This window comes from Rhododendron vialii, chromosome 7a (genome assembly GCF_030253575.1).
Source record: "Rhododendron vialii isolate Sample 1 chromosome 7a, ASM3025357v1".
Taxonomy (NCBI): domain Eukaryota; kingdom Viridiplantae; phylum Streptophyta; class Magnoliopsida; order Ericales; family Ericaceae; genus Rhododendron; species Rhododendron vialii.
This window is the reverse complement of record NC_080563.1, coordinates 2649882-2666365: the sequence shown is the minus strand read 5'-3', so window position 1 is coordinate 2666365 and position 16484 is coordinate 2649882. Positions and strand designations below refer to the sequence as shown.

General features: G+C 39.1%; 2 protein-coding genes across 5 annotated transcripts; both read right to left on the bottom strand.

Moving 5' to 3' along the window:
* Positions 1-1158: 1158 nt before the first annotated feature.
* On the bottom strand, positions 1159-11446 carry LOC131333463 (uncharacterized). 2 transcript variants are annotated; one of them, XM_058367994.1, is made up of 13 exons: positions 10955-11446; positions 9883-10070; positions 9707-9810; positions 8560-8640; positions 7605-7708; positions 7370-7456; positions 5863-6065; positions 4610-4811; positions 4470-4520; positions 4278-4376; positions 4095-4154; positions 3283-3404; positions 1159-2962 (listed from the first exon to the last, which is right to left on the bottom strand). In XM_058367994.1, the coding sequence occupies exons 1-13, from the start codon at positions 11213-11215 to the stop codon at positions 1783-1785; spliced, it is 2742 nt and encodes a 913-aa protein (XP_058223977.1). In that variant the 5' UTR covers positions 11216-11446; the 3' UTR covers positions 1159-1782. The 2 variants fall into 2 exon arrangements, with proteins under 2 accessions (XP_058223977.1, XP_058223976.1); XM_058367993.1 differs by having other exon boundaries at positions 3283-3407; positions 10955-11443.
* A 1316-nt stretch (positions 11447-12762) lies between these two features.
* On the bottom strand, positions 12763-16109 carry LOC131333464 (peptidyl-prolyl cis-trans isomerase CYP18-1). Of its 3 annotated transcripts, XM_058367998.1 has the most exons (5): positions 15955-16109; positions 15794-15868; positions 14284-14445; positions 13409-13567; positions 12763-13198 (listed from the first exon to the last, which is right to left on the bottom strand). In XM_058367998.1, the coding sequence occupies exons 1-5, from the start codon at positions 15955-15957 to the stop codon at positions 13115-13117; spliced, it is 483 nt and encodes a 160-aa protein (XP_058223981.1). In that variant the 5' UTR covers positions 15958-16109; the 3' UTR covers positions 12763-13114. The 3 variants fall into 3 exon arrangements, with proteins under 3 accessions (XP_058223981.1, XP_058223980.1, XP_058223982.1); XM_058367997.1 differs by having other exon boundaries at positions 15794-16004; XM_058367999.1 differs by lacking the exon at positions 13409-13567 and having other exon boundaries at positions 15794-16109.
* Positions 16110-16484: the final 375 nt, after the last annotated feature.

Genomic DNA, 16484 nt, shown 5'->3' with positions numbered 1-16484 from the left:
GGATTTTCATCTCAATTTTAATTTTTGTAGGTGAGTTCGTACGAGACTTCATCCCAATTTTAATTTTGGATTAGTAGACAGTGAGATTCATCCAGAAAGTTAGTCAATATACACCTAAATTAATCCGAATATGCACGTAAATTAATCCAGACACAAGTGAATTATTAACAGCAAAAAAGACATACGATAGGGTTAACATTTGAATATTAATAACATTATGATTGGTTTTACCAATGCAGTCAATTAAAAACAAAATGATATTCCTGGCCTCAATCTTTTTTCAGGGTATAAAGACAGTCTAAATTTCAAAAAAAGGACCCACGTTTTCTTTCGCCCCAGGCATTAATGCTTTTGCATTTCCCACAGTTCTTGTCTGTTTTGTCCGCCATAAAGTTAACTAGTATTTATTACTTGTGTACATTTTTGCCAAATATACAGAAGCTATCCGTGCACATTTGTTGGCATACTGAATTGAGAGGTTAAAATAAGCAAACCAAATTGACAATGTCTGTAATCCCCAAATAAGAAGTCACGACTCCAAGAACATCAAAATCTGAGGATAGATTGGGAAAATGTTTATTACTCGGCATATTTACAACCCTCTTTTTACTATCATTTTTAATGATATGGAAACATTTTCTTTGCTGATAAAAAAAAAAAGAAAAAAGAAATTGACCTTAGAAGCGGTAGTGCACAAAAATCTATGCTTACTGGACATTACGAAACACGATGCCTTCGGCAGAGCTTAAAACACAAATTCATGTAATCGACCCCAATTGATTGGTACTCAAGGTTCGGTTCGGTTTGGTTTAGTCCACAACTAATTTGATTTCTTCCAATTTTCCTCTCCACAAATTTGATAATCCCAACAGTCTCATTTCACAACCATTTTTTCACGTCACAGGCAAATGTCAAGGCCCTCCACTTAAATTCACAACCATTTTTCCTACTCAAACAAGATGCAGGAATATACGTAACAGTGTTGATTTACAACACAGAAAGAGAACACCGAACTACAGTTTCTTGCCAAATATGCAGAACTTTTGAGCTTTTGAAACACTACTGTTAGTACTGCACTAGGAGAATATGGTAGAGCTGGCGGTACAACCTATTTATATCGAGTTATGCTGAACAATGAGGCAGGAAACCGCGTACAAAGATCAAAACTGCCCATAAGAGCAAATTCCATTTGAAACTCGAGATCAATGCAGAATGAAGTCCATGATCACTCACAGACGTACGTATCAAATACTGTGTTCCTTGATATTTACCTTGAAAAACTACCTAAGCTATACAACCAGTTGAAACGAATTAATGTATCACAACAATTTCTTTTAAACAATTGGTAGGAGAATAGTAAAAGCAAAGACTGCGACTCGCAGCTATAAGAAGGCAGACTTCAAGGCTGTTATGCGAGCATGTCATCCGCAAAGCCAACCCCCTTGGTCTTACATCATGAAAATTCGGAAAGGTTTCTATTACTAAGTTGTTGGGTTTATTAATCATTTTCTACCAATTGCGCAACTGTGCAAGCGCAACTACCATAGATGTCAGTTCAGATAAAGATAGCGAAAGCAACATCTCATCTACACCACTATCTTAGACACAAGACAGGATTGAAGCCTTCAACCAAATACCTCCAAGTCACCCCAGAGAGAGAGAGAGGCACAAATAACATACCTAATTCAAGACAGGCCCCTTCTATTTACAGCTTAAAGCCCCGAACATCAAATGCAAGAACATGGACATAAAACCTCACATAGCCAATCTTTCATACCTTTTCTATCCGGTAGAATCTTCTTGAGTAGCTTCATCATCTTCATCTATCATATCATCATCCGATTTATTGTTTTCATAAACTCGGTCACTGCCCTTAGACTCAACATCTGATATGGATTCACCTTCAGTATTCCCTACATTATCATCCTCATCCTTGTCACTACAATCTTCGGTATCTGAATTCGAGCCACTGCCTTTTTGAACTTTCTCTTTACCACTGTCATTATTACCAAAAGCAACAGAAAACTGCTCCTTCATGTCAGGAGCAACAATCCCAATCATCTCGCTCAGCGCTTGCCGTTCATGATTCCTCTTAGCCTCAGAAGATGGGTTACTTTGACTCTCAGCCACCTGAGAACTGGAATTCCGTAAAGCTGCACCACCACCACCTTCATCATTCTCTCCTCTCGGAGACTCATTGTCTCTCCTAGGAGACTCGTTCTCTCCGTGGACTGAAGGAGCTGTGCTGCAAGCCCAGCTTCCAACAACTTCAGAAGCCAAAAGATCTGACGTTCTGATTGTGCCGCCAGCTTCTGTATCTTCTTCCATAGTGTTTTGAACTTCCAAGGGGTCATTTGACTGGGAATTGTGCGAATTCTCCCCAGAAATCATTCGGAGCCCCTCCACAGCATCTTGTACACGGGCATCATCATCATCTATCTGCATTGTGTCCCCACCTAACACACTACCCTTATTTAAATCAATATTCCTGTCGACATCAATTCCTGGGCTTTCAGTTTCAAGCACTCGCTCAGTACCAACACCATCAATGTCAGAACCAAAACCACCCTTTACAATTTGCGCCGCACTAGTGAATTCAGCTTCCTGGGTGTTTTGGGCATCTTCTTGGCTTCTGATATCACAATCATGCTTTTCTGTAACACTAGCCTCATCGCTAGATGTATTATCTAGTTGATTTCTACCACACCTACGTATTGATGGACCAGAGCCTGCATTATCAGCACTGTTGATTTGATTTGCTGTTGCTTGCTTCTCTCTGGCTAGTGTTCCATTTATATCCCCTCTGTAAGGAGTGACGTTGAGGTCAAAATCCACTGACGTGTTTTCATAGTTCTCTTCATCTTCCAGTGTCCTCTGCATTGCCTTCAGCTGTTCCTGCTGCTTTCCAAATAAACTTGATATCTCCTCAGTCGTTGAATAAAATGCCCGCAGCTGAGTTTCTCTACGAGGAAAACATGCATACATGACATGGCAGTGTAAGCAGCCACTACTTGAGGAATCAAATCGAGAGAAATCAAGCAAAATCTAATACTGTCATAGTTAATACCACTATATAGTAATAAGAGTAATAAACTAGGTACAAGAAGCATCAAAGTAGCGAACTTTTAAGATCACCCACTTAAAAGATAACCATCTCCATAAATGTGTTGTCAATTCGAAACATACCTTGAAATGGCTACCCAGTAAACTACGAGCATAGTGCATATCTAAAGAACACAAACCAAATATCACAGCATATATCTATAGCTTGTCAGTCATTACCGAAGCATGATTCTTTCCCTGGCACCTTTTAACCTCCGCCTCTCAAAATCAAGATCCCGCATTGCAGCATTTATCTCAAGTTCAAGAGCTGAAACCTTAGCCCATGCTTCTTCCCGTGCTGCCTGCTACCAACATCAAGAAAAAGACCTCAATTTTAAAATGAAGAGAGACTAATAAGGATACTAGAAATTGCAATTCCTCATATGCCCTTAAACCTTATTTCGAATTCAACCACTGCTAGATCTTATCACATCTAATATATAGAGTAGCAAACTGCTGATCCTCGATAGTAAAGATTACACTAGATTAACTAGAAGAACCAACAAAAATGGATTGCAGAAAAGAAAGAGTGTAAGATTAAAGAACAGAAGCATGCTCGCATTAGCAATATTGAGACATTAATAAAGTTGCACTCACCAGTCACCAATGCTATTCCCATATCAAACACAACTATGCCCATGCATAGAGGATTGTGGGCTGGGAGAGGGTGTGAGAAACAAGTATAACTGTCGCCTTATCCTATCATGCATTGTACAATATAAAATAAAAAATGAAATCATATGACGATGGAAAATTCGAGGATTAGTACAAGTAAACTGCATAGTGGCATCAAAATCGGCTCATTTAACTTGCCAATCCTTCAAGCAGCACTAACTTTGCTATTTTGCACGCACTCACTTTTCAAAGCAACTGACAAGACATGTGACACTTCCAAGTATAGGGAGGGTACATGCCTACATGCTAAGGGGTACTAATGAAACATCTTATCAAACCTTCATCAGAAGGTAACAGAAAGATTTTTCCACTCCTACCTTTTCACTCTCGAGCTCTTTCCGCAATTTTTCAGCTTCATGCTCAAGTTCTTCGACTTTCTGCATAAATGCAAAGTAGCAAGATAAGATCAGCTGCTCAAGCAGGAAGATTTGCACATATCAGAATAGCACATTCTTGACAGGAGTATGTTTATGTATGTTGGCAGAAGGACCCATTCATACTTTTCTTTCGCTTGCAGAAGCTAGTTGCACTTCACAAATTTGGGCTTCTAGCTGGCGAACTTTATTGTCGGAGAGAACCAATTTCTGCCTAGTCTCTTCCTGTTGGGAAGACAAAGAAAAAGACACTATCCCCTTAATATTGAACAAAGATTCTCCATCCTTTTGAAACACAAGACAATAAGCGAATTTTACCAATTTGGATCTCAAAGTTTCCACCAATAAGCACCCTTCTTTCTCCACTTCCTGATAAATAGACGAGATTTTTCATGTTCAATTAGTTTGCGACTTGTAAACACACAAATACTAGTGCCGATGAAAATTTACTTTCATACCTGAAGCTTATTGATTACTTCTTGTTGTTCCCTTTCTCGTCTCAAGGCAGTGTCCGAAAGTCGTTTCAGCTCCTCTTGGGCTTCTGTCTGAACTCTCTGTATTGATAGCTTTAAATCTACAGCTGCCTTTTCTCGTTCTTCTCTCCTTTGTTCACGCTCTTCATCTACTTGTGCCTTGAGTTCAGCAATAGACGCTTTCTGACTGAAAATTGATACCAAGCAGACTAATCATTAGAAATGATATAAAAAGATTTGCTAGACTAATTCTACCAGTTAAATCTAACCCCAAAAAAATCCAAAGGTCCACATTATGAATCACGTTCAAAAAAAATAGAACTTGCCAAAATGCCCTTAGCTCCTAAATCAAAAAAAAAAAAAAAAAACCACGAGTAAACCAAGCTAGTGGCGTACAACTTAGATTACATATGAATGAAGACCTTCAGCAGTGAACAGACATTTAGGGTTAAAATGGCTTCTTCATGACCTTGTTTCCAAAGCCCATTACTTCATTGGTATTTCACGGGATGTAGCATCAGAACATCAATCCAAGGTAACTTTCCAAGACCACTTAAGGAAGTATTTCATTTAAAAGGCTTTAAGCACCCATGAAGTGAAGGAAAGGGCAGCACGGCGAGACCGTCTTTACAAGCAATAAATACATGCAGTATTTAGCTCATCTAGATCGTCTTAGCAAGTAACAAAAACTTGTCAGTATTTAACTATTTTCTGCAGTTCATTATACTCGGGTGAGTAGAGATGTACCAAATGAATCAAGGAACTTATTTTCATCAGAAGTTTAGTTAAGTGGGGCAGCTAGAAGTTTCTAAATGCATCATACAATTCATACGCCATTTTGCTGTATTAACACAGTTCCTTGTCTGTGCTCAGGTAAATGGATTTTGACTCAAACCTAAGGAAATATATTGCTTCAAAATTTAAGCTAGTCTTGTTCAGATTAGCCACTTTGAATCCCACATCAGTCGTTCTAAGTGCCGAGGCCAGAAAACATCTTCAATGTTTGCACTTGACAATCTTGGACAGCTTACTATGCAACTCCCGTACCTGTATAAGTCAAGAATTACAAACAATCCAGAAGCTGAATTACAACTCGAAGTTACAGCTTGGCTGATTGTACAAACTCAAGAACATTGCATAGTACCAAAGACTAACAGAACACTGGCATAAAAGCAAGCAAAGAATACGTGTCCATTTGCTCTAATTGGAATTCTAAATCAAAAGAAGATGCAACTAACCTGTTTAGTATTTCATTTGCCTCAGCGCACGACTGCACTGATGCACTAAGTTGTTCATTAAGGTCCTCCACAGCATGTTTTTGTTCAGCACATATTTTCTCAACCTCCACCAGCACCTTCTGTTTGATCTCCGATGCATTTTGCAACTCCTTCAATTGATCAAGATAAGGTTTTGCAACTGATTCTTTCAAATCTTTCATCTCCTGCACAATAAAGTTGGTAGCTTGTCAAAGACAACAGTTGCAATATAGCCTCTCAAGCTGAGTCGTTTATAGGACAAACAAGAAGAACAAACTTTAAATCAGTAGTACATAAAATGAAATACTTTAATTTGTGTGTGAATGTGAGAGAGCGAGAGGATTGTAAAGAAGAGAAGAATTTCCAATACAAAAAAAGAAGAGAAGAAAATCTCTAGAAGTTCCATCTAGCAACCTTTTCAATGCTGTGCTACATAACCAAACTTAAATTATAAAAGGAATATCTTAGTTCTGTGAATATTTCAACCAAAAGAAAGAGAGGAGAAAGTAAAAGAAGTACAACGCAGTTCAAGAAGTGCAAGAGGTCCTCCGTGTTTTGTCGTATTGTGCTTAGGACATTGGTAACATCAAGCAAGCCCACAATTTCTTCTCTAGCTTATTTTAGTGCATGTTCAATATAAGGGAATTCTCAACCCTTTGTCCTCCACTTGGTTATGATCGATAATGTTTTATTGGATCATTTTCATGTTCATCCCCATACTGGCAAGAGATGGAATGGTTGCCTATATGACTTCTTCATATATCTCTAGTCTGAGCCATTAGCAGCAAGAAACCAGATTGACTGCGTGTGAACTTCAGAAACAAGAAACAGTGCAGTTCCACGTGGGACTACTTAATTGTTTCAGGTGGATTATAATTTTCTTTTATTTGGCTTTCATCTAACTTTATGTGATCCTAAAAAAGTTGAAGCATTTTCTCTAACAAACGTTAAAAGCACAGCTCCAGGCATCAAATGAAAGAGTTCATTCAACCATTCACTGACAGATAAGGACCAACAACAATCTCAAGCACATGGCACAAGCATCAGAAACACTAATGTAAACAACAAAGCCGCATGTTCAATATCAAAGAAGTTCTGCACATTATAAAAGAGATCATGGAAATGATTCATTCCGATCACCCACAAGAACCATATGCATTCCCACAACCTCCATTTACCGTCCACAAAAAGAAATCATTGGTATCTTCCGCAAAGACCCATATCTATGGTCGTATCTATCAAGCGAACAAAATGTACATTTAACAAAGTGTAATTATACCATGATGCTTCTCTAGGACATTTATTTTCAAATAATAACAGAAGGATTTGGCTATACAATAATGCAGCGCAAATGACTTTGGAATGCAACCTAAGTTCTGTGCAAAAACTTTCCCTACTAGAAACATTCACTCAATTGCAATTCTTCAAGGTCCAAAATATACACGTAAATAACAAAAAAGAGACGTCATAAGGAATGAGCAGAGTGTACATTTTCATAACGCTCAACAACTGCACGATTTTCATTGCGCAAAGAATCAATGGTGACGACCTGATTTTCTAATTGCTTCCGCAGTTCCTGCATGTGTACAAGTATATAAAGCATCTCAATCTTGTGAAAAGATAAATAATCAGCATTCGCATCTGAATCCTAGTAAGCTATATATAGATTTGATAAGTCGAAATTCTGTTCTATAGATAATCATTGCCCAACATACAAACTATACCATATTTGACCGTTGAAGGCTTCGGAAATCATCAAGAGAAATAGGACCTTCTGGTGCACCAATGCCAATGCCTTTAATTCTCTTGCTTTCAGGGCCAAACTCCTCTTCACAGAACAAAATATGAGTACAGTCACAAGTACAAACCTGAACTGAAGCTCACTTAAATAAATGTGAAAGAATCCCAACAAGGTAATCATCCCCTGACAGACCAATTGGCTCAACAACCACATTCACAAATCAACCTATCCAAGCAATCAACAAAAGAGGCTACCTACGCCACCTTTTTGGTTGGTAAGATAACACATGTTTTTCTTCAAAACAGAAAGAAAGGGAATGTCATTTTCTTTAATAATTAGCATACTAGATATGTGCAACTGTGGACCATCCCTTTGTTGGTGCCTTACCAACTTTATTTGGGGTTCGGGAGGGCATGATTGGTCAGGTGGTATGCACAATCTTAGTTTGGATATACCTCTTAGGCAATGGTGCTATTTTGCATTATCCCTGTCAACTTATTGTCAGATCTAACAGATTCCTTAACTATGAGCATGAATATGACCAATCAATACATGACATCAAACCTCACCATACACCTTCCATTGTTTGGTGCTCGAAGTATAAACCTCATGCATTTTATCTGAATGCTATAACCAACACATTAATATTATAGAATGGCTGAAAAAAAGACAGCAAATCCATTAAACTACCAGCATGTCATAGAGTGGATCCACCTCGTTTCTTAGTCAGTAAATCACAAATGGATATGCTCAGACTCATAGTTGCCACACACAATCTAGAACCTGGATATGCTCCAAGTATTTTTTTTTTAACACATCCATAACACCACATATGAAATAACATTGTTTTTCGTCAATGGTGAAGTAATTTTTAGGCAATTAATCAAAGCAAAAAAACTGCAATGAAAATTTAATGAGGACCTGTGAAAGTAATGTACCTGCTTTTCTCTTCAAATATGCACCATCAGTCATGGCATTGGACCTGAGAACTTCTCGAAATACAAATGCGAATGCAATTTCTGCAACATCCAACAAAAAGAAAGTCAGTCACCCATAACAAAGTTGCCAGAAATGTAATGCTTGGAGAGTTGGATGACAATATAACAAGGGAAAGAAAAAGCAAGGGCCTAAAGTGCTGAAGATCAAGAATAGGATAGGAGCACAGAAGGAAAATAAAAATGGCTGCAACTTAAACAACCCTAAAACAGAAGAAACAAAATGTGAAGAGTGTGAATACTTAGCTAATCACAGTCCATCTGGCACCTCGAGGAAGCAACATAAGGAAAATTAAAAAGGAGCCAAACTAAACAGAAATAGCATCACAAGGAAATAAGTGACAAAAAAACAAGGTTATATGCAAAACAGTAATAGCAAGGGAAAGAGAAAGATACTACTAACAAACAAACAAAAAAAGATCATTGAAAGCTAATAATGAAGCAACAGCAGCGAAGCTCCTATTCCAAGATGACATTAGAACCCTAATAAGTGCAATGTGGAGCTCCACCTCAAAGGAGATGTCTGTAGGCTTTTATTAGCACTATGAAAAGCCAGCAATACTAGTAGCACATTCATGGGGACATCACTTTGAGAGAGCTGATGAAACCTATTCTTCCAAGGAAAGATGTGAACAAGAGTTGAAGACTTCAAAGCATAACAGTGCATCCCTGTAGAGGAACTTTGCTGTATGCAAGGTTGGGTAGCCGAGGAGCGGCAATGTATATGTATGGCACCGAGAGAGAGAGAGAGAGAGAGAGAACTGTGACTAAGGTGCAAAGCTATTGATCCCAGGTGAGGGGTAGACTCTCTATGTAAAGGAGGAAGGTCACTTGGACCTTACCTAACTACTACGGTGTGGGCCCTTATAAGGTGGTGACATGGAGCGGACCAAGGTGTAGCGTAGGCTCCTTTCAAGGTAATGACATGGCACTGGTACCTCAATACTGCCCTACATGTACCAACAACACCATAAACATCTTGGGCTTTCAAGAAACTAAAATAGAAGATCCCGTGGAGTCAAGCTAGCCAAATGTTTATTGCATAAAAGGCATGAAAACTTAAAACTTAACAGTTCATATTTGATATTACCATGTTGAGGAGGAGCTGCCAGTGATATAATATCTCCATGACAGAGTTTAGCTTCTGGGCTGCTCCTCTTCAACTTCTCCCAGTTTAGATACGTTCCATTTGTGCTGCAGAAGACTCAATACGGTCAACGATCAAACACTAACGCATCAGACAAATTCCATAAACAATACACAAACCTAGTATCTTTTAAGAAAAAGACAGGCATGCATAACAGGGAAGGAGGCTCCACTTCTTCGGTAGCAGCCCTCTTCCTATAAATTTTGCAGTGACTTCCACTGACTGCATTCGATTCTATCTGGAAACGCACATCATCCACTAAGCGGCCAATGCAGTGCTCATCAGAAGTCAAAAGCATGTTAATGCCCTGGTTTAACAATTCGCTCATTAGCTTAAGCTCACAAATAACACGAAAATACTACAAAAAGATTCTTTTAACATTTATAGTATGGAACTCTCGTTACAATCTAGAAAGAGGGCTGTCCTGCTAAGGCAAAATCTCAGAAGGCCTTATTACTACTGGATTAGGGTAGCAGTGCGAGCGGAGGGTCCTTCCATCCTTGACCCAATTTAAGCTAGTGATGCTTTCAGCCAGTGGACTTTTGCCATCTAGTTTCTTTTTTTCAAATTTTGCTGCCAAATTCCAAAAAACTACTGTATACAGCTTCCAAACCACTAAAACTTTGAATGCCTAGTTAATTGCCTAGTCCATTAGAGTTGTGAAAAGAGGGTATGGTATGACTGGCTATTTTTGCTAACAACTCCTATTTACCTAACCCCCTGGAGGTACTCTATGAGTATATAGTAAGGTCCTCTTTGGCCTAAGTTTTCATTTAATTATCTTTATCGTCTTTCCTAATTTTTGTTTGGAATTTGCATTGAGGTTTTTGTATTGATCATTCATTGTTGTGAGATAAATCTAAAAAGCAAAAATTATGAACATTAAGGAAAAATATTCACTAAAAACGAAAAATATCAAATAACAGTCTTTTAGTGTCTTCACTCTTCAGTGTCTGTCTTACAGGAACTTTTTTTCAACTTGAGTCGACAATTCTATAATTTTATATTTTTTGATTCCTCCGATTCATCACAACGAATTAACGAAAAACTAAACAAAAAATCACTAAAAAGTCACTTAGTACTCATTGTCTTCAAGAATAATTAACTTAGTCAAACTCAACCTAAATTGAACCAATTAATCAGCAAACACCGGAAACTGAAACAAAATGAGGAAAATTCGGGTTTTTAAACCTGGGGCCGCTTACGGGCGCTGCTGGAGATGGCGGTGAGGACACCCCAGACGTTGGGATCGGAGTTGTGGATAGGCTGAGACGAGATCTTCGAAGCCACTGAGACTATTAAGTCCTTAGGGCACAAAGGAGGCTTCTTCGAACCGCCATTGTTGTCCGGGTGGGACGAGCTAACTTGAGAATGTCGAGCTTCGTCGGTATTAGGGTTCGGACTCGGGTTTGGAACCAGTGGGGTTGGCGGACTTTCCTCTACTTTCGCCATTAGAAGGCACGGGCTCCACGAGTTGAGACGAATGAAGAGTTTTTGACGTGTGTGTGCACAATTATTCGCCTTTTTGCTTGTGGATGAGAGAGAGAGAGAGAGAGAGGGAGAGGGGTTGAAGATGGCGGGGAACTCGAAACCCTAGTAACTGTCGAGTATATTTGCGCGAAGAGGAAAGTGTGCTGGAGAAGTTCCTCTTTATGCCAAAATCGATTTTGGCGGAGAGGAACATTGACAAAAAAAAATAAAAAAAATAAAAATTTAGGCTTACTGCATAGCGATCCTCCTCCCACCCGACAAGCGGAGTACTGGGACCCACATCCCACCCACGAGCGGAGTATTGGAACCAATATCGGAGCTGAACAGTTTTTTTTATGTTTGTTCCTGTCCTGTTATTTCTATGTATTTTGTTGTACTTATTCTTTTACATAAGTATATATATATATATATATATATGAGATGATATTGTTCGTACAAAAAACATAGCTTACAAAAAAATATTAGATGTCGTTGCACCGATTCAATGTCATTTTAATCCAATTTCAATTTCAAACTATTGATTAAACTCGTCTCATTTTTTAATACATATCAAATGACTTAGATGATGTGAATGTATTAAACTCGTCTTATTTTTCAATACATATCAAATGGCTATGGTGATGCAAAAAATATGACATTGCTTGTATTGTCAATGGCAAGCTATAGAAGGGACTCAAATTTTGCCAAAAAAAAGATGTCAAATTATGGCAATAGCAAAACAAATAGCTATAGATGGACTTGCTCTTCTCCAGATTTGAGTAGAGAGTGAGAGGTTTTTAAATGCACTCAAGAGAATGCTTCTCACACATGTTCTATAGCAAAACAAAAATTAAAGTAGAGAAGATTCATGCAAGGCATTCCAACCTTTCCACACCACCTTAGCGTGGGGAGAATCGTGCTGGGCAAACGAGGCATGCAGGAAACTACTAATACGGAGTAATAAGGATAAGACAAGCAAGCTTTGAAGGCAAAGGTAAAGAGATTGGGGACTCGGGAGGGGTGGGAATGGCGTCGTCATAGACGGGTCGGACTGAGCTAAATGGAGGCCGACTCAACCGAGGCTTGCGCACCCACATCTTTAGACAAGGAAGGATTTTAAGCGGTTATGGAATATAGATAACAAGGTTAGCACCACATAAATAGTTAGCATACCACTTAATGTGCCCACTGGGTTAATTCGATTTTGCACGTTTACGACCGGTTTTGTACCTGAAACAGTTTTTGGGGTAAACCCAGACCAGTCGACGGTTCAACCAGTTGAACCAGTCAGTCCAGTTTTTAAAACATTGTGCAAAACTTTCAAACGAGAACAAGCAGTGTTGGCAACCCAAGGAGTGATTGTTAAGTGCCCAAGGGTATTGCCCCAACTCTTCTCTTCACCGCACATTTGTGTGATCCCCACCACAAAGTGTGTAGAGCTCACATAAATGTGTGATGGAGAAAGAGAATTAGGGCATTATGTGTCATTTGTGGCGAAGACCATACAAATATGTGGAGGAGAGGGAGAGTTAGGGCACCACGTGTCAATGCCCCTTGGGCATTGTATAATTTTCTAGTAAGCAATGCCTGGCATATTAAAAGTTGCTACAAAAACGAGTCTTTAACCGTAGTTGTCAGAGGTGAGAGCTTAACACCCAGTACAAAAAACATATCCAGAATGAATCTATTGACGATCCAGTAGACTACTAACATAATTCTGCAGTTGGCAAAAGTAACACTTTTTTTTTTCCTCTTCCGATTGCACCTATATTTCAAGCCTCTTAGCTGGTGATGGGCAACACATTGATTTCTTCAGCATCAGAGACCTTCTGACTTCCACAGAAACAAGCTTACAACCACCAAAACCCCGTAATAATAAGCCTAGCCTGCAAGCGGATTGGCATGTATAGTCACACGATTGAGTCTGATTTCAGCAAGAGGCCGATCCCCTGGTGCTGTTTGAGTCTGCAAAGACCCCAAAAACCGATCAATAAACAATTTGTACCACATGTTAAGGGAGTACAAAAGTATCCCAACGCATTCCTGGTGTAACTACACGTAACAGGAGCCTTCGTTAAGAAATCGACAATGTCAATGAGCATTGGTGATAAACAGACTCCTAGTCTACCCTTGACTTGAAATATAAAACATTTGTCACCAAGAAGGCAACAATACCTTCTCCATAAGATCAAGGACTTCAAACCCATGGATCACTTTTCCAAACACAGTGTACAGTCCATTGAGATGAGGTTGCTTTGCATAAGTAATGAAGAACTGGCTTCCATTAGTATTGGGACCACTATTGGCCATTGACATTATACCCCTTGCATTGTGCTGAAAAATGAGCCAAAGAAGTCTCTTTTTATACATAAAAAGTTAAAAACAAAACCACGCGAGAAACATGACACATAGGGCAACCCTTAGATAACAAGAGGCCAAGGGCAATTAACCAAGACAATCAGACTCTTCCTTTCATGTCTTAAGCCCAGTAAATCTCCACCACATTAATGAAAAGAAGGCTCAGGGCTTGAGGCTCATCTAGGGCTGACACACGCGAGAGAGAGAGAGAGAGAGAGAGAGAGAGAGAGAGAGAGAGAGAGAGCATGGGAAAGAGAATCAGGATTTACACAGGCAACCTAGACTGTCTTTAACTCAATTGCTCTTACATAAACTTAAGGTTCAGGCTCAGGCTCAGGCTCAAGCTCAAGCCCAGGCTCAGCTCAAATGTAATGGGACAGGGTATAGGTCTGCCTATGGTAGTTACTACATTATATCTTTGGAAGCTCAGAAGGAGAGAAGCGAAGGACGTGAATGAGCGGAATCAATGTGTTCCATGCGAGGCAAGGAAGGACGGAAACCCACTTCGACCCACCAAGGAGAAAGTAAAGTTGATAAGTTTGGTCACTTCTCTCAGTTTTGGCAAGAGAAGGCTTGATAAGGCTACCAACATCATTCATAAATAGCACATAGATCAAGAATCACTAAAGAAGTTGACAAAGTAGAAAGCAAAAGGCTAATATCTGCAGCCTGAGTATTTTTCGTGAACTTACCTTGAGAGACTCTCTTATCTCATCATTGAACTTTTTGCCCCATATACTGGTTCCACCTTTGCCTGTGCCTGTTGGGTCTCCACCTTGTATCATAAAGCCCTTAATATTTCGGTGGAATATGGTCCCGTCATAATAGCCGCTGGCACACAGTGCCAAGAAATTCTGAACCCAAATTAAGAACGAATACCCTTAACAAGGAAGCATGCAATCAAAGAGCAATGGCCTAGGACAGAATTCACGCAGTATGATTGCAAAGCTCTAGGATATGTTTTCATTCCGATCATCTCACATAAAACACTCCTAAAAAGCATTCAAAGGAGATACAAAAACAACAACAGAACCCATGTAGCAAGAAGAAAATGGTGCAATATAAATATGAAGTTCTAACGCAAAATTAGTTTAAAACGTTATTTAAAATACCAACAACAATTTTCTGTCTCATGTGACAGGCAGAAACCATGAGGATAAATTATGACATCGGTACAACATTTGTTCAGAAGGTTATCTAGGTTGCCTTCTGTGTTTTGATCAAGGAGTTGGAAAGGGATTCGTGGAAGAATGTGTTGGGAATTTCCCTTCACAAATTAAAGAAGTGTTCATTCTCCTCGTCAAATCCCTCCACAAATTCTTGATCCAAACACAGCCTTAATGTTTAGCCATCCTATGATTACAATAATTTCAGTGTTCTAAGGAGTTGGCCTAGGTGCTAGGCAGCCACCCAACGCCTAGATTTTAGGGTCTATGAATTGATTAGGCATTTATCGAGAATTAGTCAGGGATTAATAGGCTAGTCCTAGACGGGTACTAGGCGGCTAGGCCGCAACTAGTTAGTGGGTCTTTTAGTGTTAATTTCACAAAAGCAAAATATATAACATACCGATCATATGTGTTAAGTACTTAATTTCATTTTGTTTCAAAATTTGAATATCAAACTTTGTATTTGACTAGTTATTTATTACTAGTTACTGGCCACTTTTGAGTTGTTACTTTAGTCTCCAAGACTTATGTCATCTCTTACTCAAACGTTAGGGGAGGCGTGGAGGTGGGAAGATATTTAAACAAAAATAGAAAAACCGACTAATCACTAGGCCCCAATCAGTCCCCTACTAGTCACCCGCCTCTCTTCCACCCGACTAGTCCCTAGCCATTTTTAGAACATTAAATAATTTGTAATGTAGGCGCAAAATTATAAGACTCGACACGGTTAAAATTCTGAATTCGTCCCTTTAAAGGAGCACAGTGTCTACTGTCTACAACAAACATCGATATTAAACAGCATACCCCTTAATCATTCATAGAGATTAACACCATAGTTCCTTCTAAAAAATTTCACGAATTCACTCCATGCCATAACTCATAGACATAAAAACAAACTACGAACTTAATTGGCTAATAATAATCTCCACGAATCACAGACTCGCTTCTAGATTTAAGAAAACAACAAAAAGAACAAGAATCCAGGGAACAGAAGCTAACACAACTCGTTTTGCTTGGTTAAAACTTAACGAACCTCTGCTGCTCTAGGGACTTCATCACAAGCGATCTCGCACTTGATGTCTCCGAGATTGGTGTGAAGCGTCACCGACTGCAAAAACACATGTACACAAAACAAGAGTTTTACGGATCGAAGCGAATGTGTTCGATGAAATTCCGCAGTGGAATGAAACATACCATCTCCCGCGTGCGTCTACGCCGAAACTTTCGAGGAGGGGATGCCCTCTTCTCCTATATCGTGGCCGGTTGTGAGAGTCCATTGGCGCGCTTTCATTTCGAGTAACGTCCAGATGTTTCTAGAGACAGGTGCAACGGCGTCGTTGCCAAGGACTTAAATTTAGGAAAACAATTTTGACAATTTTCTTTTCGAGTGCTGCTCATGGTACCGATGAGTACCCCACCGAAATCGTACCGACGGCCGCGACAGGCCGCTTTCGGCTGCCCCATGTGAGAATCAACGGTATCCAATGTGTGTAGAGTGTTTGATCAAGCATCTTTTTTTTAGTGTATATATGTATGACGAGTACCGTTAGATTTTTTGTTTCATTTACTCCATTCGTTCCAATTCTTTTGTCTATCGTCATATTCTAATAGGATAAAAAATTAATTATAAATTTTAATTGATAATATTATTTATATGCAATATAGATTTTGTTTGATAAATCTCAATAAACTCTTTTAAATGATATTTTTCAAAATCACCTAAA

Coding starts and splice junctions, on each gene's coding strand:
- LOC131333464 (XM_058367997.1), bottom strand. CDS start 15,952: ATGTTTCATTCCACTGCGGAATTTCATCGAACACATTCGCTTCGATCC. Junction 13,568..14,283: donor AGATAAGAGAGTCTCTCAAG/GTAAGTTCACGA, acceptor CTCATTTTTCAG/CACAATGCAAGGGGTATAAT. Junction 13,199..13,408: donor TCCTTGATCTTATGGAGAAG/GTATTGTTGCCT, acceptor GGGTCTTTGCAG/ACTCAAACAGCACCAGGGGA.
- LOC131333463 (XM_058367993.1), bottom strand. CDS start 11,215: ATGGCGAAAGTAGAGGAAAGTCCGCCAACCCCACTGGTTCCAAACCCG. Junction 4,155..4,277: donor CTTCTGCAAGCGAAAGAAAA/GTATGAATGGGT, acceptor GCATTTATGCAG/AAAGTCGAAGAACTTGAGCA. Junction 2,963..3,282: donor AGGGAAAGAATCATGCTTCG/GTAATGACTGAC, acceptor TTTTCCTCGTAG/AGAAACTCAGCTGCGGGCAT.